General features: G+C 62.5%; 2 protein-coding genes and 1 non-coding gene across 3 annotated transcripts in view; 2 read left to right on the top strand and 1 right to left on the bottom strand.

Moving 5' to 3' along the window:
- The window catches only part of LOC100086987 (activating transcription factor 7 interacting protein), a 31,316-nt gene extending 26,743 nt beyond the window's left edge, over positions 1–4,573 (top strand). Inside the window, 1 exon segment of the mRNA XM_029054221.2 lies at positions 175–4,573. Within this exon segment, the coding sequence (XP_028910054.1) occupies positions 175–591 (417 nt within the window). The 3' untranslated portion in view covers positions 592–4,573.
- A 1,014-nt stretch (positions 4,574–5,587) lies between these two features.
- PLBD1 (phospholipase B domain containing 1) lies at positions 5,588–18,317 on the bottom strand. Its single transcript, XM_029054426.2, has 11 exons — positions 17,914–18,317; positions 12,592–12,811; positions 11,417–11,500; positions 11,120–11,261; positions 10,542–10,697; positions 10,058–10,202; positions 8,945–9,145; positions 8,409–8,549; positions 7,193–7,378; positions 6,694–6,800; positions 5,588–5,877 (listed from the first exon to the last, which is right to left on the bottom strand). Exons 1-11 carry the CDS (start codon positions 18,086–18,088, stop codon positions 5,677–5,679), a joined length of 1,758 nt encoding a protein of 585 aa, XP_028910259.1. The 5' UTR covers positions 18,089–18,317; the 3' UTR covers positions 5,588–5,676.
- On the top strand, positions 13,284–13,421 carry LOC114807851. The gene has a single exon (XR_003755890.1). It is a non-coding gene; the product is annotated as a small nucleolar RNA SNORA7 (small nucleolar RNA).
- Positions 18,318–19,702: the final 1,385 nt, after the last annotated feature.

Below are 19,702 nucleotides of genomic sequence, written 5' to 3'. Positions count from 1 at the left end.
GTGCTTGGCTTACAGTACAGCGGTATTCTGCCCGCCCCCGGCGTTCCCCCGGCCGCTCCGGCGCGCGGGCTCGGGTTCGGCTCCCTCCCCATCCCTCGGCGGCCCCCGCCCCCGCCGGTGTCCCGGGCCGCGTTCGCCGACTCTCCCGTCCCCGGTTCCCCTCCCGTCCCGCAGGAGCCGCCGCGGCCCGTTCACCCGGCCCCCCTCCCGGAAGCTCCCCAGCCCCCGCGCCTGCCCCCCGAAGCGGCCAGCACCTCCCCGCCTCAGAAGCCCCACCTGAAGCTGGCGCGAGTCCAGAGCCAGAACGGCATCGTGCTGTCATGGAGCGTCCTGGAGGTGGACCGGAGCTGCGCCAGCGTGGACAGCTACCACCTGTACGCCTACCACGAGGACCCGGGCGCCACGGCCCCGTCCCAGTGGAAGAAGATCGGCGAGGTCAAGGCTCTGCCGCTGCCCATGGCCTGCACGCTCACCCAGTTCGTCTCCGGCAGCAAGTACTACTTCGCCGTGCGGGCCAAGGACGTTCACGGACGCTTCGGCCCCTTCTGCGAGCCACAGTCCACCGACGTCATCTCCTCCCAGAGCAGCTAGGCGCCCGCCCGCCCCCCGTGCCCCCGCACGGCGGGGTGGCGGACCCCACCCCCGCCCCGCCCCCGCCCCCCGCTCGGGGTTTGGAGTCTCGTGCATGAAAAGTCGCTGTCAAACCCACGTGCGGCGAGAGGGGCCGGGGGCCGGCGGAGAGACCCCCCGAGACTCGACGTCCGTTTAGAACCCAAAGTCAAATAAACTCTCACGCCTGCCAAGAGAGTCGGGGGGTTTCCTCGGCGGCCCCGAGGTCCGGGCGCGGGAGCCCGAGGGGGCGCGTGGGGCGGGCGGGCGGGCGGCCGCTTCGGTTTGAGTTTGCCCGCGGCCCGGGACCCCCCGGGCTGCTCCCTGCCGGGGGGCTGGAGTTCCCCCTCCCCCACCCTTCCCCACCCCCCCCGATGCCGCTCCGCAGGAGCAGACAAAACCCAAAGAGAACGAACAAGAGGCCCCAGCCCCTCCCTCGCCCCGGACGGAAGCCGAGGTCCGTCAGTAAATGAAGTTCGGTCCGGGGTGCCGGGTGGCGGGTGCGTGGGCCGACCGGGAGACCCGTCGTCTGGCCCGGCGCTCCCGGGGCCCCGCTGAGGGGGGCGTGGGCGGCGGGGAGCCGCCGTGGGGCCTTTTCCGTTCAGTTCGAAGCGCGAGTCAGAGTTTGCCATCCCCACCCGGTCCATCCTCCCTCTCCCACCCCACTCCGCTCTTCCACTCCTGCTACCTTTGAAATTGATTTTCGTGCCTTAAAGAGTTTCTGAGAAAACAGCAGTACTCCTGGCGTCTCTCTTCCTGCCTCCGGAGCTCCCCGAGCCTCAGTTTCTCCCGGGCTCCTGGCAGTCCTTCCTCACGCCTCGTCGCCCGGCGGGAGAGAGGAGGCCAGAGGCACCGGTCCCCGACCGGTGAAGGGCCGTTTCTTCCGGCCAGGGGCGGCGGTGGCGGGAAGGCTGCCAGGGTACAGCTGGGTCCCGGGAGGGGCTCGGGGTCACCACCAGAGAGGCCAGCAGGCCGCCGGTCCCGGTGCCAGCCCGGTCGCTCAGCCCGTGGCCCGTCTTCGACCCCGCTGAGCTCCTCCCACCCCCCGGGGACATCCAGTTGAGGCCTCTCGCCCCACCGGGCCGGGCGGTATCCTCTCCCATCCCACCCATCTGACCCATCCCCGCGGAAGGAGATGGTTGGGCTCCGGGGCGGGGGCGGGCAGAGCCGCTTAAGACCGGCGGGCCGCCCAGCCTTTCCAGAGCGATACCGTCGAGCGTCAGGTGGCGGCCCAGTGGCGAGGTGCCGGAACGCCCGGCCTCCCGGAAGAGAGGGAGGACGGCCTGGCGGGATGACCTAGGAGGAAAGCCGCTCCGAAGGGAGCTGCCGGCTTCTCAGAGGCCAGCGTTCGAATCTGGCCTCTTTGTAACGAGGCGAGCGTTGGCTGTCGGAGACCAGGAAGCGTCTCTCCTCCACCGTGAAGTACTGCGGTTTGTCTCGTCGGTGGGAGACGAGCCGCCGTGGTCCACGGTGGAGGGTTGACGTTCGGATTGGGGGAGGCTTTCCTCGTGGCGCCATTGACTCCGAGGGGTCAGGCGGGGTCGGGGGGGGGAGGGGGCTCAGCCGGGCCGGAGCGAGCCGTGCCCGATGCCCTGAGCCCTGGGCTCCGTCTCCCGTGGGAGTCGGGGTCTCACATCCCCCTGTGGCCTGGTGCGTCCGGGCGAGAACCATCCCGGAGCTTGGCTTGGGCGGTCGCCGTGAGAGACGTTCCGGGCGGAACGTCGGCCGCGCTGGGCGGCAGGGTTACGTCCCGGGGAGGCGGGCAGTGGACGGTGGGCATGAGGGCACGAGGGTGTTTCTGTCTGGGCCGTGATGGGCCTCCCGGTCGCCAAGCTCCCCGATGGTCCGGTGACTCCACGTGTAACTTGGGGATCGGTTGGAGCGTCCCTCCAGGGGATCGGCTTCTTTTTGGCATCAGCCCCCGGTGAGGACCTCCGTGTCGACCGGGTGAGCGGGATGAGCGTAGCGGGCCTCGGTGCAGGGGGCTGCCCGCGTAGCGGCTCGGGAGGAGCTCTCTCCTCTATCGGGGGGGCGGTGCGGGGAGCCTTTCAGAAGTCCTCACTTGACAGATCCGAGCGAGGGATTTTTGTCTTCCGAGAAGTTCCCTCGGAAGAACTGAAGCCACTGAAGTGGGAGCGCTCCCTTGGGAAAAGGTTCGATTTTCCCATCCGGGAATCCGGCAGAAGGGTCCCGAGGTCTCCCCGCAGCAACCAGCGGGACCTCGGGAGGGGGGCGGCCGTCCCGTAGTCACGCGGCCAGGGTGATGCCCGCCGGGCGTGCACGAGTCTTCCCCTGGGGCAGATGGACCCCGGCCCGTTCCCACCCTCAGCCCGCAGGGCGGGACCCCCGTGGGGTCTACCCGCCCGTGCGGACCCGGACCCCCGAAGAAGGGAGCTGAGGTACGATCGGCCGGCCCACTCGGGGGGAGGGAGATGTGGCGGCGAAGTTCTGGTCGTTCTCATTTTGGCATCTGTGGCTTCTCCCGGGGTTCCCCCAGCCCTGGATCTCCAGTGCCAGGTTGGGGACTCGCTGGCAGCGAGGCTTTGCCGCGGGTTTTGAACGGCAGCGTCCAAGTGGAAGGAGCCTCGGGGATCAGGTTGAGCCTGCCGCAGGGGTCAGGATCAGCCCGCCTTGGGGGCTGCCTAGATTTCCAGGTGGCAGAGTAATGGGAGACGCCAGGCCGGGCATCAGACGGATCCTCCCTAGGCACTGTGAGTCTTCTTTCACCCTGTTTTAAGTGTGACCGTCCCCCGGTCCAGAAGCGTGCCGGGCGGACGGTGGTGACCGGCGGCCACGACTACGAAGCTGCCGGCCCGTTTCACTTTCCTCCCAGCAGAAGGCCCCGTCGGGCTTTGCCGACCGCCCTCCCGCCGGCTGCTCCCCCGTCACTTCCTTGTGGGCGACTGGTCCCCCGGGGGCCCTGAGGGGGAGCGAAGACGGAGGGGTGGTCCGTCCGGACGGGTCCCTTTTAGAGAGCCAGCAAGGGCCCCGCGTTTGCCCATAAACTCGGCCTCCTGTCTAAAAGTGGTTTCTCGGTCTCGGTTAACCGCTACGGAGGCACTCTCCGGCCGCCGCTTGAGCGCGTCTGGAAAACGGGGGCGCCGTCCCCTCCCGGCCCCCGGAGTCGGGGTGGGCAGAGCGTATTAGCCCAGCGGGACCTTCTGCCCCCATTCTTCCTCCCCACCTCGCGGCTCCAGGCCGAGACTGGGGAAAAAAGAGTAACGCCCACGGTATCCTTCCCGACCGGCCCTGCGGACGGCGGGTGGAGGGGACCGTCCCCTCCTCCTGCCCTCGTTCGGCTCGGCCCCGCTCTCCCCCTTCCAGAATAACCAGGCTCCAGTATTAAAAAAGGGCGAATGGCTCGTGCCCGGGGCAAAGCTGTGCTTCCGCTACCAAAAGCCCCGCCACGAGGGTGGCGTTTTGTGTCCGGGAAGGGGCGAGGCCGGGGGTTTTGGGAGCGGGGGGGCCAGGCCCCGGGCCGGGCGGGAGGAGAGGAGGCGGCCGGGGGGCCGAGAAGCCAGCTCCAGAGTCGGGAACCAGCGTGTCACTTGGCTGCTCTCGTCCCGCGCATCGGCGGGCGGTGGGGGCCGCCGGGCGGCCCCTCGCCTCCCTCGGGCCGGCGCGTTCGGGGCCGCGTCTCGTCCGCCGCGGGCCCGGCCGGAGGGCTGACGTGTCTTGGCTCCGTTAGAAAATCAAATTCAAAGAGAAATCTTTCGTTCGAAACCTCGAGGTCTCTCGCGTTTTTTTCTCCGCAGCTGAAAATGTAAATAAAACAGGATGTTGGAGGCTCCGCCTCGCGCCCAGTTTAAATTGGGCTACCGCAAGCTGTCCCCCGATTTTTATTTTATTTTATTTTGTACGTGGAGTAGAGTAGCGTGTGTATCAGTGTTAACTGTAGTGGGGTTTTGTCCGGCAAGCCTGAAATTTATACTTTGAAATAAACTACTGGGTTTGTAACATTCCACGTTCCGATGTGGTTTGTTCCGACGGCCCGGGGCCCCCGGCCCCGAGGGCTCTCTTCCTCCCCGGGGGCGGCGGCCCGACCTCCCGGCCCGGGCCCGGGCTCTGGCGACCGGCCCCGTGGCCGCCACCGTCGCTCCGGTCAACGGGGAGGGCATGTCGGAGTCGAGATCGGCTTCCTCTGCGGCCCCCTGCTCTGCCGCCCCAAACCTGCTCTGCCCCCGACCCCCGCTCCTTTCTCTGCCCTCACCCCCGTGGGCGTCCACCCCCTTTCTCGTTCTGCCCCTCCCCTCGGCCTCTTAGGGAAAGAAAAGGCCGTGGGGGAGACGGAACGTCTTTCACCACCCCGACTCCGGTGGCATCCGGAGGCCGCCGGCCCTGTCTCCCCAGGCCCCGGCCCGCCCCCGGGAAGAAGCGGCGGGGGAGAGAGCTGGACGGGGAGTCGCGGGCCGGAGTCCCAGCAGCTGCCTCCCCTGAGCACCGGAGGCAGAGGGCCAAGCAGATGGCCTCTGAGTGCCGGCGGTAGCCCTCCATCCCCTGAGCACCGGAGGCGGAGGGCCGAGCGGTGGGCCCGCAAACGGGGCTGGCGTGGGCAGCGGTCACTCCGGACAGGGGCGGCGGCCACAGCGAGGGGAGTCCGCCGGGGCCGCCCCGGGCTCGGGGCCGAGGCGCCTCCCCGCCGCCGAGGGTGACCATCCCGCGACTGCCGCCCGGCGAACCGGACTTCTTTCCCGTCGAGGTACGTCACCCCAGCCCCCTGCCCCAGCTGGGCCCTTCCTGTTTCCGGCTTCTCTCCTCCCTGCCCCTGGCACCGTGTCCCTCCCTAGCCCCCACTGCCCCTCTCTCTCCTTTTCACCACTCCCTGCCCTTGCCCCATTGTCGGTAAGTGGAGCCTCGTCCCACAAGGGGCAAGAGCCCATTCCCCTCTCCCACCGGCCGATGGTTTAGCCCCGAAGTCCAGGTGGACCGCTGCCCCCCTGCAGCTGGGTCCTGTTAGCCAACAGCCAGAGTCGCGTCGCACCGTCTCCTCTCCCGGGGAGCCATTTCCTTTATTCGGGAGAAGGGGGCGGGGGCCGCGTAGACCTCGGGCGGGACCCGCGCCCCCGGTCACCGCCCCCCGGCCTCCCGCGGCCACGGCGGTCTCAGGACGGGCCGCATGGTGACGAAGTCGAAGTCGTAGGCTTCCGGTAGGCCCCTGTGGACGGTGCCGTTGAAGCGGCTCCAGCGGAAGACGGGGAGGCCGCCCTGGACCGTGGGGCCGCTGATCGCGTGGGCCGTGAGCCGGGCCGCCAGGGCCATGTCCGACACCTGGGGGGACGGGAGGGGCGGCGTGGGCGACTCGACGGCTCCGCCCCGGGCCGGACCCTCGGAGGCCGGATGGCCGCGCTCCCACCTTGCTCCTCCTCCCCCGGCCCCTTCGCCTTGGGGCCGGGCTCTGACCGTTGGAGTGCCTTCCCCTCCACTGCCCCGGGAGGCGGGATTTCTCCTTCCCCTTTTACAGACGAGAAAACCGCGGCCCAGAGGTTCGGCCAATGACCCAAGCTTCAGCGGCCATCCGGGGGCGGAGCCGACACCTGAACCCGCTTCTCCCACCTCCCGGTTCTGCCGCCCCCCGCCCCGGAGCCCTCGCCCGAGCTGAGGTCTCTTTCGTACGGGGAGACGGCCTGGTCGCGGGAGAGGGTCCGGCCGGGAGCCGGGGGACCCCGGTCCAGGCCCACGGGGCCGGGTGAGTGCGGGAAGAGGCGTCGGGCTCGGTCCCCACTGTGACGCCCTCATACCGGACCCCGGTCCGGCTCGAGAAGCAGCCCGGCCTAGTGAATAGAGCCTGGACCTGGGTTCTAATTCCGTCTCCACCGTTTGCTGCGCGACCTCGGGTGAGTTTTTTCACTTCTCTGGGCCTCAGTTCCCTCATCTGTAAAACGGGGGTGAAGACTGCGAACCCCAAGGGGGACAGGGACCGTGTCCAACCCGATTAGCTTTTATCCACCCCGGTGCTCGGTACAGTTCCCGGCACACGGTAAGAGCTTGACAAATACCACTGGGAAAGGGAGAGAGGGTGGAGAGGGTGGGATCCCGAGTCTCCTCCAGCCCCCGAGGACCCCCTCTGGGCCCAGGGCCCTTTACCTTGGTGTCATAGCAGCCACCCGGGACCGGAGCCGTCAGATTCAGGTCCTCCCGGCAGCAGATAGTGCTGCAGGGGTTTCCGCCGGAATACGGGTCCTTCTGGTAGTCTAGGAAATGGGCCACGAGGGGCAGGAGACGTTAGCCGCTCTGTCCGGCCACGGGGGAGGAGACGGTAACCGGTCCACAGCATTGGGGGCAGGAAGGGGACGTAAGCCAGGCCAGCGACGCCCCAGAGGACGGCGAAGGGGGCTGGTTGGGGAAGACTCGTCCCTCCGTGAGCCCCGTGGGGAGCAGGGACTGGGTCCTACCCGATTCATTCGTATCTACCCCAGCGCTTAGTACAGCGCCCGACACACACTGAGCGTTTAAGAAATGACCATCAAAAAGGGCAGGGAGGCAAGACCCGGCTGGTCCAGCCCGGCGGTGCCCTCCGCCCGCCACCGCGGGCATGAGGGAGCGTGAGAGATGGGGCGGGGGGAAGGAGAGAAGCGCGCCATACTGTTGTATCGCATGATGAATTTCATGGACTCCAGGTCGGTCACCTTCCCCTGATCGCGGCGGAAGATCTTGGCTCTAGGAGCGAGCTCGTAGGAGAAGTCGAGGCCGAACTTGCGGACGAAGTCGGGATAGCCGCTCAGGTTGTAGATGGTGCTGTGGAACGGGACGTTGTAAGACGGCCAGTATCCTGAGGGCACATGGGGCGGGAGGAAGAAATGGGTTTTACAACTCCGTTGGGAAACAGCAACAGTTAACGATCTGAATTTTGGTGATTCCCCCCCCCCCCCCCCCCCCCCCCGCGAGATCCCTGGCTTCCAACAAGTGGGTGTCTGGAATCCAAAGAAGCAGCGTAGCCTAGTGGAAAGTCTGGGAGTCAGAGGACCTGGGTTCTAATCCCGGCTCCGCCATTTGCCTGCTGCGTGAGCTTGGGCGAGTCACTTTGCACCTCCGGGCCTCAGTTTCCTTATCTGTAAAATGGGGATTCAATACCTGTTCTCCCAAATCTGACTGTGAACCCCACGTGGGATGGAGGTTGGACCCGATTAGTTTATCTCCACCCCGGTGCTGCTCAGGAGAGGTTTTTTTCAATTGTTGTTTTGCTTTGTTTTTAATGGTCCTTGTTAAGCGATTACCATTTGTCAGGAACTGTTCCAAACGCCGCGGTAGATAGAAGCTAATCAGGTTGGACACAATCCAGGTCCCACATGGGCCTCCCGTTCTCAAACCCCATTTTACAGATGAGGTAATTGAGGCACAGAGAAGTTAGGTGCCTTGCCCAAGGTCACGCAGCAGGCTGTAGACCGTGAACTCGTGGTGGGCGGGGAATGTCGCTGTTTATTCTTATTAAATGGTAAACGTGGATGCAGGGCAGCCCGATTTAGGGGCTGGGGAGAGGGGCCCGGTCCTGACCCGAATTCACGGAGGGCAACAGCAGAGAGGCATTTCTGAGCATGTTTGATCCTCCTGTTGTGACTCTGAGGAGGAAGAGGAGGGCTGGGAGTGGGGAGTGGCGGGGAATCGTCCTCCACCTGGGCACCTCTGGATGCCCAGCCGTGCTGTGCCCTCTGTTCTGAGACTGGGACCGCCACCCCCCTCTCCCCCCCCCCCCCCCCCCCCAAACCCGCCCGGGACCAGAGGCCGAGCCCCCCCGACAACTGTTTCCAGCCTGGCTGGGGAGGGAGGGAGGGAAGGGGAAGCGGGGACGGAGCAGCCCTGACCTGCGCGGAGCACGTTGGTCTGGTCGGAGAATTTCACCAGGGTGGGGATTTGTTCCACGATGAACAGGGTCCCGTCTCCCAGGCTTTCCTTCGGCTTCACCTTCTTCAGATCCAGGATCATGTACTGGTTGTTGTAGGTGCCTGGAAGAGGGCGGCCCGGGCCCGGGGCTCGGCCCGGTGCTCGGTTAGTACCGTCGATGGCCCCGGGGCGCTGGGGAGGGTGGGCCGGGGAGGTGCCTATGGGAAGGAGTCGGTGACACGGGCCGAGGACCGGGTTCTTTTCCCACTGCCATTGAGATCCCCCAGGCAGACAGTCGGCGGTGTATGTATTAAGCATTTTGGGCAGGGACCCTGTCTACCAACTCTGTTTTACTGTACTCTCCCAAGCACTTAGCACAGCGCTCTGAGCACAGTAAGAACGCAAAAAATACCAGCGATGGATCGATTGAGCACCTCGTTCGGGCAGAACACCGTGCCGAGTGCCTGGAGGCCAGGGTCGGGGGGAGGGAAGTACTGTGTAGGGGCACCGAGATCACCGGAGTTGCACCTGGAAAAGGCCTGGGCCCAGTCCCTGCCACCCTGGGCCACCATGTTGGCCACGCGGACGCGCTGCCAGGCCAGGAGGGCCTGGGGGACCACGTGCCGCAGCAGGGAGGTGTTGAACACGTTGTTGGTCGTCTGGAGGACGGCCAGGCCGCTGCTCAGGAGGTAGAAGTCATCCAGAGACATCAGAAACCCTGAAGAGGAGGAGGAAGACGGGGGCGATGTCAAGGAGTAGGTCGGGGAGTTGGACGAGGAGGACAGGAGGATGAGGAAGAGGACAAGGAGAGATGGAGACGGGCGGGGCGGGCTCCTCTTTCTGGCCGGGGCACGGCTCCCCCTCACCTGGGCCCGACTCCCGCACCGTGGTGTTCCTGGAGGTAACGTGCCTTTGCCCGCAGAGTGAGGGGGGACTCTGGGGTCCGAGGTCCGTGCGACCCCAATAGAGATATAGAAGGCAAGAAGGCGGAAGTCCAAGTCATCAAGGACATGGGTCAGAAAGCTGGGAACGCCAGTCCGGGTTGGACGGCGGAAGGTCAGAGGCGGAGCCGAAGGGGTCGACGAGGTGTGGGGGCCGCATGTGAGACGAAAGGCCAGGCTGGCGAGGCAGTGCTTTATCGTTTTGCTCTTAACGGTACTGGTTAAGCGCCCGCTCTCTGCCAGACACTCTACTAAGCGCTGGGATAGATCCCAGCTCATCAGGTTGGACACAGTCCATGTCCCACGTGGGGGCTCACGGGCTTAATCCCTACTTTACAGATGAGGGAACTGAGGCCCGGAGAGGTGAAGGGAGTTGCCCGGGGTCACCCAGCGGACAAGAGGCGGAGCCGGGATTGCAACGAAACCCCTCGGACTCCCAGACCTGGGCTCCAGCCACTAGGCCACGCTGCTTCTCCGAGGGCTCGACTCGGCCCTCTCGGCGGGAGGCACTGATCAGGCCGGGTCCCCCATGGTCCTGTGGGCGGGGGCTGGTGCTTGTGGGCAGGGAATGTGCCTATTCATCGTTGTAAAGTACTCTCCCAAGCGCTCAGACCAGTGCTCTGCACACACAGTGAGCGCTCAGTAAATGCAACCGAGAGGCGCCGGTGCGGGTTTGTGCGCACAGGTACCTGGGTAGCTGCTGAAGGAGAGGCGGGCACTGCGAGTGTGCGCGTCGCGGAGGTTGAAGTCCCAGTGCTTGTAGACGCGCAGCATGGCGGCGTAGCTGAACCAGCTGGAGTGAGCCAAGTATACGTTCTCGTATCCCGGGAGAACCTGCGCCGAGCAGGGCGGGTGGGGGCGCTGGAAGTCTAGGGGGAACACGCACACACCCCCGACCCCCCCAACACACACACACCTCACCCGCTTCCCCCCTGCAGCCGGGAGGAGCCCGGGCGGGCGCGGGGAGGAGGGGCGGAGCGCGTGACTGTCCGGGGGTGACCAGTTGGTAAGCGTGTTCCCCGCCCGGGCGGTCTGCTCCAGGCCGAGCCGACGGAGGCGACCTCCGACCCCCGCCCTCGAGGGACGTGCCGGAGGGGAGGGGTGCCGGGCTCCGCCTTGAAGCCCCCAGAGTTCTGAGGGGGGTGTTGGCGCAGGGGTGGGGGAAGCTCTTACCTTGATGAGGGCGGAGCAGTGGCCCATGTCCCAGGCGCCCGAGGGTCCGGGGGCGGCGTGGAGCCAGCTCTCCGCTCGCCGCGGAAAGAGCGCCGGAATGAGATCCAGCAGGTCCCCGACCGCGTTGAGGAACTGGACCTGGAACCTGGTCACGGGCTGGGGAGGGGGTGGGAGGGGAGATGCGGCAGATGTTGCTGGGGAAGGAGCGGGCCGGGGGCGGGGGGGCCCCTCTGAGAGTCGCTCATTCGGGGAGGAGAGGTCTCTGTGGCCTATGACCTCTCCTTTCGTTTCCGTGGTATTTAAGTGCTTACTATGTGCCAGGCGCTGTACTAAGTGCTGGGGGAGATACGAGGTTGGGACGCAGTCCCCGTCCCACGTGGGGCTCCCAGTCTTCATCCCCATTTTACAGAGGAGGGAACCGAGGCCCAGAGAAGTGAAGCGACCCGCCCGAGGTGGCCGAGCCGGGACTCCCACCGGCGGCTCGTTCGTACGCTGGCGACGGTCAAAACGTATCTTTTGGGCAGGTGGGGGTGCCCAAGAGGGGAGGGGGCCCGGCGGCCTCCCCTTCCCTCACTCACCTGCTTGGCATGGGTGACGTTGGCCCACTCCTCCGCGCCCGCCGCCAGCCCGTCCTGCTGGGCCAGGACGTAGCCCACGTGCCTCCAGAAGGGGTCGTCCCGGCTGTCCCTGGCGTGACGCCGAGCCCAGCGCTCCTGCTTCCTGTGCGGGGAGCCGACTGGCATCGGACACCCCTCCCGCCCCCCACGCGTCCCCTCGCAGAAACCGGCTGTGAAATGATGGTGTGGAATGAGAGTGCCCCCTGGCCATTTGTTTCAACGGCTAAACTGGAAAGAGCCAAACCGAGAGAGGCGTACCCCAAAAACGCCGTCACTTCTTCCAAGACGAGTGGCTTCTTGATCAGCTGCGGGTAGAGGTTGGAGAAGTGATCTTGGATGTGCCTAAAGGAAGGATAAAAATGCCACTCTTCCCACCGTGGCCCTCAGAAACCAGGGCTGCTCACTGAATATGAGGGACTTAGGCATGGAACGGAATGAGAAGCAGCATGGCTTAGTGGCTAGAGACCGGATCCGGGAGCCCGGAGGACCTGGGTTCTAATCCCGGCTCTGCCGCTTGTCTGCTGTGTGACCTTGTGCAAGTCCCTTCACTTCTCTGGGCCTCAGCTCCCTCATCTGGAAAATGGGATTAAGACCGAGGAGCCCCATGTGGGACAGGGACTGTGTCCAACCCGATTTGCTCGTATTCGCCCAAGCGCATAGTACTGTGCCTGGCACATAGTAAATACTTAACCGATACCTTTATACGTGTGTATGTATATATCACAATTCTCCACTCCACAACCTATGTATCATCTACTTCTTGTCTGTGTGTGTTTGTGAGTGAACTGGACATGTAATGATAATTATTATTGTGGTATTTGTTGTGTTTGCTATGTACCAAGCACTGTACTAAGCGCCGGGGTAGGTTCAAGATAATCAGGTCGGAAACAGACTCCCCCGCCCCACTTGGGGCTCACGGTCTAAAGGGAAGAGAAAAGAGGTCGCGAATCTCCATTTTACAGATGAGGAAACCGAGGCCCAGAGAAGCGAACTGACTTGCCCAAGGCCACGCAGCGGGCGTGCGACTGAGCCGAGAAGACCGGGCACTCTTCCTCTGTTGATCGGGAAGCAACCGGCGTGTTACAGGTAAGTTACATATTACCTAGGTTTAGTTGAGCCTTGAGGGCCCCTCCGAGAGCCCTCGAAACCTGCAGAATCTGCGGAACCTACAGAACGTCAAGGGGAAGGGGGAGGAGAGACCACCGACCCACGCTCGCTCCCGAGCCGTCACCCTCCCGGGTGCCCGGGAATGCGGGCGCCGCTTCCGAGCCGCGAAACTCTACGGCCGGAGCAGTCGAGTGCCGAAAATCAAGATCGGCGACGAGGGGCATCCGGTCCCACGTCGCCCTGGACGGGGGAAGACCCGGCCGGTAACCGGACCGTCCGACACAAAGCCGGATGCGAGGGGGCCTCGGCCGTGGAAGGGTACTTACGGGGCAGTGAGGTATCCCTCCAGAAAACCGGCCACAAACATGACGACCTCATCGCTCAAGGCCTGGGCCCCATATCCAGCTCTGATCTCCAGGGTCCCCCAGCCCGTGGTTTGCACCGTGTGATTGTAGAAGCCATAGGCGTCCCCGTCCCAGTCCAGTACGTCCTTGACCCGGACCGTCTGCGTAGCGCTCTCCCAGTATGCCGTGGCGTAGCGGACGTCTGGGAAGGAAGAGGACAGTCATTCGGTCAGTGGTATTTATTGAGCGTTTATTGTGTGCAGAGCACTGTTGTAAGTAATTGGGAGAGGACACCAGAACAATAGAACACATTCCCTGCCCACAGTGAGCTTACCATCTATAGGGAGAGACAGCAGCGTAAATTAATAAATCACAGATAGGTATGTAAGTGCTGTGGGGCTGGGAAGGGAGACGGATAAAGGGAGCCGGTCGGGGCGACGCAGAAGGGAGTGGGAGAAGAGGAAAAGAGGGCTTAGTTGGGGTAGGAAGTGCCTTCAGTACGGCTTTGAAGCAGGGGAGAGGCCACTGTCTGTCGGATATGAAGGGGGAGGACGTTCCAGGCCAGAGGCAGGATGGAGGCGAGAGGTCGGTGGCGAGAAGAACGAAATGGAGGTTAGCATCAGGGGAGCAAAGTGTGTGGGCTGGATTTTAGTAGGAGAGTAAGCGAGGCGATACCCCTCTCAGGATGGCACCTGGAGAGTTTCCAGTACTCTACCAGTCTCGACTACGAGAGGGAGAGTAAAGCAGAGGCCTACCCGTTCCACTCCCAGCTTGGCCAGTGGCTAGCGAGTGGCGGGCCGTCTGCTACAAGTCAAAACACACCGTGCGGGGCAGCAGCGGCACGGGAGAGACTCGAGGGCGGACTCGAGTTTACCGCGCAGAAGCAGGCGACGGGAAGCCGCTTCTCTATTTGTACCAAGAGACCTCTGTGCTGGATCCACTACCAGAACGACTGCAGGTGGAGGCGGGGCGTTCTGGGAGAGATGCGTTCACGGAGTCACCGTGGGTCGGAGACGACTGGACGGCATAAGACAAGACAAGAAGCCAGACGAGGTAGGTGAGGGCAAGGAGATGAGGGATCCATCAGTCAGTGGTATTGATTGAGCCCTTGCTGTGGGCAGAGAAGCAGCGTGGCTCAGTGGAAAGAGCACGGGCTCATGAGTTCGAATCCCAGCTCTGCCACTTGTCGGCTGTGTGACTGTGGGCAAGTCACTTCACTTCTCTGTGCCTCAGTTCCCTCATCTGGAAAATGGGGATTAAGACTGTGAGCCCCACGTGGGACAACCTGATTCCCCTATGTCTACCCCAGCGCTTAGAACAGTGCTCGGCACATAGTAAGCGCTTAACAAATACCAACATTATTATTATTATTACTAAACGCTTGGGAGAGTACAATCTGACCGAGAGGGTGGGCACATTCCCCGCCCACAAAAACTTAGAGTCTGGAGAATGAAAAGAGATTTCCTCATTGGCCTCCTGGTAGGGGGACACGGTCATCCTGCTATAGGGTGAAGTCACCTGATGATCGTGACGATAAAAGTAACTTTTGCGGCCAAGAGGAGATAATTAAGCATCACTCTTAATTCTTGAGTTCGGTCCTCGGAGGGAGATTTTGGAGTCAGCCCTGGGCCCACTTCTGTGCCCCCAAACACTCACCCTCCCAACTCCGGTCACACTTAAGTCCACCCCTTTCAACTCGGTCTCTTCCCCTAGTTGTATTTTATTTCCACGTCTGTCTCCCCCGCTAGATTTTAAGGCCTCAATTGTCACTCTCCCAGGGGCTCTGTACTCTACAGAGAATAAGTGCTCAATAAATACTGATCGGTGGATAAATCAGATGTCAACAAATCCCCGAGACCGGGTTGGCATCTACCCGAGAGCTCGGAGGAACTCGGAGGGAAGTGCCAAATGCCAGACCGGGGTGTGTATGACCTAATGTTACAAATGGTCCCTGTCCGGAAGGCTGACAGCTCACCAGTGTAACTCCCAGGTGGTTCTGGAATTGATAACTTATTAATCGCCCCTGAACACCTGCTAATTATAATGAAGGGAACACAAAAGCCTGCCTACCGCCCTCTCTCCCGAACCCACAGAATCCCAGCAAGTCAATGAGGATGGGAAAGGACACCGGAAAAGAATATATTTCTTCAGTTCTGTTGATTAATAATGATGGTATTTGTTAAGCGCTCACTCTGTGCCAAGGACTGTTCTCTAAACGCTAGGGTATATACAAGGTAATCACGTCGTCCCACACGGTCTCAATCCCCATTTTACAAGTGAGGTAACTGAGGCAGTGCGAGGTCAAGTGACTTGCCCAAGGTCACACAGCAGACAAGCGTCAGAACCGGGATTAGAACCCACGACCTGTGCCTCCCAAGCCCGTGCTCTTGCCGCTAGGCCATGCTGCCCCATGATGGATTGTGTTTAGGCCCACCTGTTTTATTTATTTAACGTGGCCTATTTATTCATCGCTGGCCTATTGCCTAATGAATTTAAAAAAATATCTATTAAAGCATATGCTACTAGAGGGCAAGGACTGTGTCTTACAGGGTCCCAAATACCACCTTAGAAGTAAAAGCGCTCAATAAATGGCACCACTAACCAAGCCAGAGAAGCAGAGATAACTTACAAATGTCGGGAAGGTGGGAACACAGTCCATCCCATAAAGGTCACCCAAGCCCCCTCTCTGGAAACCCCCCTCCCCCCAAAAAAACCCAAACCCAGGAAGAAACCCTGACGTTTGAGTGTGTTAATAACAATAATAATAATAATAATAAAATGGTATTTAAGTGCTTACTATGTGCCAAGCACTGTATAAGCACCGGGGTGGATATAAGCAATCATTGTCGGACACGGTCCCCGACCCCACATGGAGCGCACGGTCTCAATCCCTATTTTACAGATGAGGTAACCGAGGCCCAGAGAGGTGAAGTGACTTGCCCAAGGTCGCAGACAAGTGGCAGAGAAGGGATTCGAACCCTTGACCTTCTAACTCCCAGGCCAGGGCTCTATCCACTACACCACACTGCATCTCCACACCGTGTTGGGGGTTGGGGGGGGGGGGAGTACGGACTTGCAGAGTGGTGGGAGAGGCTAGGGACGGGGGCGTGGGCGGGGGGTGAGGAAGAGGGTAGTGCCCCACGATGGCTTACCCTGCCATAGGGAAATATCTGCCCATATATGCCCAGCCAGAGAAGTCAGCTGGTGAGAGATGGAAAGGCCAAGATGGCTAACAGTCATCGTTCAACAAATACTAACTTTATTATTATTATTGTTATTAATTATCTCGGTGGGCCTCAGTCACCTCATCTGGAAAATGGGCGTGGACGCCGGGACCCTCTATGTCCCCCCCAGCGCTTAGAGCGGTGCTCTGCGCACAGTAATTGTTCAACAAATACCAACTTTATTATTATTATTAATCTCTGTGGGCCTCAGTGACCTCATCTGGAAAATGGGCGTGGACGCTGGGAGCCCTCCCCCCCTCCCCCCGCTGACCCTGTTTCTCCCCCCCGCCCCCCCCCAGCGCTTAGAGCTGTGCTCAGCGCACAGCCAGCGCTTAACAAATACTAACTTTATTATTGTTAACCTCTGTGGGCCTCAGTCATCTCACCTGGGAAATGGGGGTGGAGACTGGGAGCCCCAGCTGCTGACCCTGTGTCTCCCCCGGCGCTTAGAGCGGTGCTCAGCGCATAGTGAGCGCTTAAATGCCAACAAGGTGGCGAGAGGGACGGGGGTACGGAGAGGAGGTTGGCAGTCAGCTGTGTGACCGTGGGCAAGTCACTTCACTTCTCTGTGCCTCAGTTCCCTCATCTGGAAAATGGGGATGAAGACTGTGAGCCCCACGGGGGACGACCTGATTCCCCTGTGTCTCCCCCGGCGCTTAGAACGGTGCTCGGCACATAGTAAGCGCTTAACAAATACCAACATTATTATTATTCACCCCTGCTCTGGTGACTCTGGAGCAGAGCCGAGTAGGTTTGGGGAGGGTGGGGAGACGTGGGGTTGGAGAAAGACTGGGAGAGGGCGAGGGAACTGAGAGTGGGGGTGGGAAGTGGGAGGGGGAACCGAGGGTGGGGGCGAAGTGAGGATGGACTCTCGGTTAGGTCGGGGGTGAGAGTAGGGAGAGGAAGGGAACCGCCGCGCCCTCAGTTTCCCATCTCCGACCTCGGCTCGGTGCGGCTCGGCCTCTCCCCGGGGCAGGGCGCCCCGGCGCTCCCGGTGGATGGGCGGGCTGCCGGAAGGAAGTTGGCGGGTGGGTGTCGTGGGGGGCCCACATCCTCCTGACGAAAGCCAGCTGGGTGGTCGGCGGGGTGGGGCGGAAGCCGCGGGGGGCCTCGGCGGGGTCCGACCGGGCCACGCGGGGAGCCGTGGGCCCGGCTGAAACGAAGCCCCCGGGGGTGCCCGGTTGGCCGTGCCAGGGGAAGAGCCCGGGCACAGGGGGCCGAGGGCAGAGCCAGGGCAGACGCCGCCCAGGCCCCCGGGAGCGGGCACCTTGGTCGGGGCCTCGAGTCCGGGTCGTTCGCCCTCCGGCTCCCCCGGGAGCCGCGTAGTCAGACGGACAGCGTCGGGTGCCTTAAGGCCCGCGGGGCGCGGGTGACTGCCGGGCCGTGGTCCAGACAGGGTTTATGGCTCCTGAAAAGGAAGCCTAGGGGCCAGGGGGAAGAGGGATGTGCGAGGGGAAGGTCAATCAGTCAATCGGTGCTATTTGGTGAGCGCTTACTCGCTTGCGGAGCACGGTACTAAGCGCTTGGGAGAGTCCACTATGAGAGGTAGACACGTTCCCTGCTTAAAAGGAAGCTGCAGTCTACTATGTGCAGAGCACCGTGCTGAGCGCTTAGGAAAGTCTAATATGACAGAATTATTATTATTAATCGTATTTATTGAGCGCTTACCGTGAGTAAAGCAGCGTACTAAACGCTCGGGAGAGTACAGTATAGCATCAGACACATTCCCTGCCCACGATGAGCTCCCAGTCTGGAGTTGGTAGACACGGTCTCTGTTTAAAAGAAATCTGCAGTCTACCACGTGCAGAACACGCCACTAAACGCTTGGGATAGTCCGATATGACAGAGTCGGTAGACACATTCCCTGCCCACAACAAGCTTGAAAGGTGCCAGGGAACGGTATAAGGGGAAGGTGCCGGGGGTAACCCCAACCGGAGGAGACCCCCAGAAGCGAGCAGCGAGTTTGAGCCCGGTCCCTCCTCTCGAGGCTTCAGGTGGGCAAGCCGGGCCCCCGTGGGTGCCCTCTGTCCCCACGTCCAGACCACCCCGGCCCCCCTCCCCGACCCCGGCCCAGCCTCACCGGCTCCTCGGTCTGCGGTCCCGACCCGGCTGTGAGGGCCGCACGGCGCGTCCGCGCCGACGCCGCCAGTGGCCGGGCCCCACGGCCCCGGCACCAGGAGCAGCAACAGCAGCCCCGCCGGCGTCGGCGCCGGCTGCGGGGGTCCGGATCGCCCGCCCCGGCAGGTACGGCTCATGGCAGCGGGGCTTCCCCGGGGCCGGGCCGGGGGCGGGCAGACAGTGAGACGGGACCGGCCCGGGCTCGAGTCTCAGCTCGCCGCTGGCTCCCTGCCCCTGCCCCGTCCGGCCCCCTCAGGGCTGCTTTCACACAGACACACACGCCCAGACACCGCCCACGCACCCACAGAACACATCACACACACATAACCACGCAGACTACCCATCCGATCCAGGCACCGTACACCTCCCCCCACGCCCAAACCCCGTCCACCCATCCAATCCGGGCCCTGCCCCCGTCCCTCCCCACCCACACGCAGTCCCGCAACACGCCCGCCGACGGACTGCCCGTCCGATCCAGGCACCGGCACGCGCACATCCCGCACACAGACCCTTTCCGGAGGGGCCCGGGCCCGTGTCCGACCCGCGAATCGGGGACTTGGCCCGGGACTTAGTGCCGTGCTCAGCACCAGGTGAGTTGACCGAGCTCAGCACATTCTCCGAGTGAGGCGAGACCGGACCGAAACCCTGCCCCCTGTGGTCCTCCGGTCCCCCGGCCTTCCCGACCCCGGCCTCCCCCTGCCCCGGGGTGGTGATTTCGGGGGGAGGGGCACGGGATCCTCATTCTGAGGGAAGGGGGGAGGTGGGAACCCCGAACTGGCTCGGCGAGGTCACCCCGCACCCGCTTCTCCCGCCTGCACTCACATGATATCCCCGTGACTCACCTCCGCCCACTCAACCTGGGGTGGACACGGGAGGGGAGGAGGGAGCTGCCCGGAGCTTGGCAGGTGGGGAGGGACGGGACTCCGGGCCGACGGCCCCAGGGAGACGGGAACGGACACGGTCCCAGAGAATAGGAAGATGGGGAAAGAGATGGATTCAGGGAGGTGGGAGGACGGGGCAAGATGCGGGGGGAAGACGGGGGAAAGATGGGCAAAAGATACTAATAGTATTTAATGATTATGGCATTTGTTAAGTGCTTACTATGTGCCACGCACCGTTCTAAGCACTGGGATAGATATAAGATAATCAGGTGGGACACAGTCCCTGTCTCACGTGGGGCTCGCGGCCTTATTTCCCATTTTACAGATAAGGTAACTGGTGTGCAGAGAAGCGAAGTGACGAGCCCAAGGTCACAAAGCAGACAAGTAGCGGAACAGGGAGTAGACGGGGGAAAGATGGGAGAAAGACGGGGGAAGTGGTGGAGCTGAGATGAGAACCCAGGTCTTCCGACTCCCGGGCCCAGGTTTTCCATTTAGAGTTAGGATCGAGTTAGTTTAGCGCCAGGGTCGGAATCATATCTACCAACTCCGTCTTTTCGGTTTCAAGGTTCAGTCGAGAAGCGGCACGGCCTAGCGGGGAGGACTCGGGCCTGGGAGATGGGCGACTCGGGTACTAATCCGTCACTTATCCGCTGTACTAATCCGAAGTGACTCGGGCGGGTCGCTTCACTTCTCTGAGCCCCTCTCCTCATCTGTAAAATGGGAGTTAAATATCTGCTCTCCCTTTCCCTTAGACTGGCCCCCATGTGGGACAGGGACCGTCTGATCTAATTATCTTGGCTCTACCCTGGCTCTTCTCACAGTGTTGGGCACAAACTGACCACCAAACCGATACCGAAATAATTTTCCAAG

The sequence above is a fragment of the Ornithorhynchus anatinus genome, chromosome X4 (genome assembly GCF_004115215.2).
Source record: "Ornithorhynchus anatinus isolate Pmale09 chromosome X4, mOrnAna1.pri.v4, whole genome shotgun sequence".
Taxonomy (NCBI): domain Eukaryota; kingdom Metazoa; phylum Chordata; class Mammalia; order Monotremata; family Ornithorhynchidae; genus Ornithorhynchus; species Ornithorhynchus anatinus.
This window is presented reverse-complemented; position numbering and strand designations above follow the sequence as displayed.

Excerpts from the sequence above, each read along its gene's own strand:
- PLBD1 (XM_029054426.2), bottom strand. The coding sequence starts at position 18,088 with ATGAGCCGTACCTGCCGGGGCGGGCGATCCGGACCCCCGCAGCCGGCG. Across the intron at positions 11,501-12,591 it reads GAGGGATACCTCACTGCCCC|GCACATCCAAGATCACTTCT; the intron begins GTAAGTACCCTT and ends TCCTTCCTTTAG. Across the intron at positions 9,146-10,057 it reads CTCCTTCAGCAGCTACCCAG|GGTTTCTGATGTCTCTGGAT; the intron begins GTACCTGTGCGC and ends CCTCCTCTTCAG.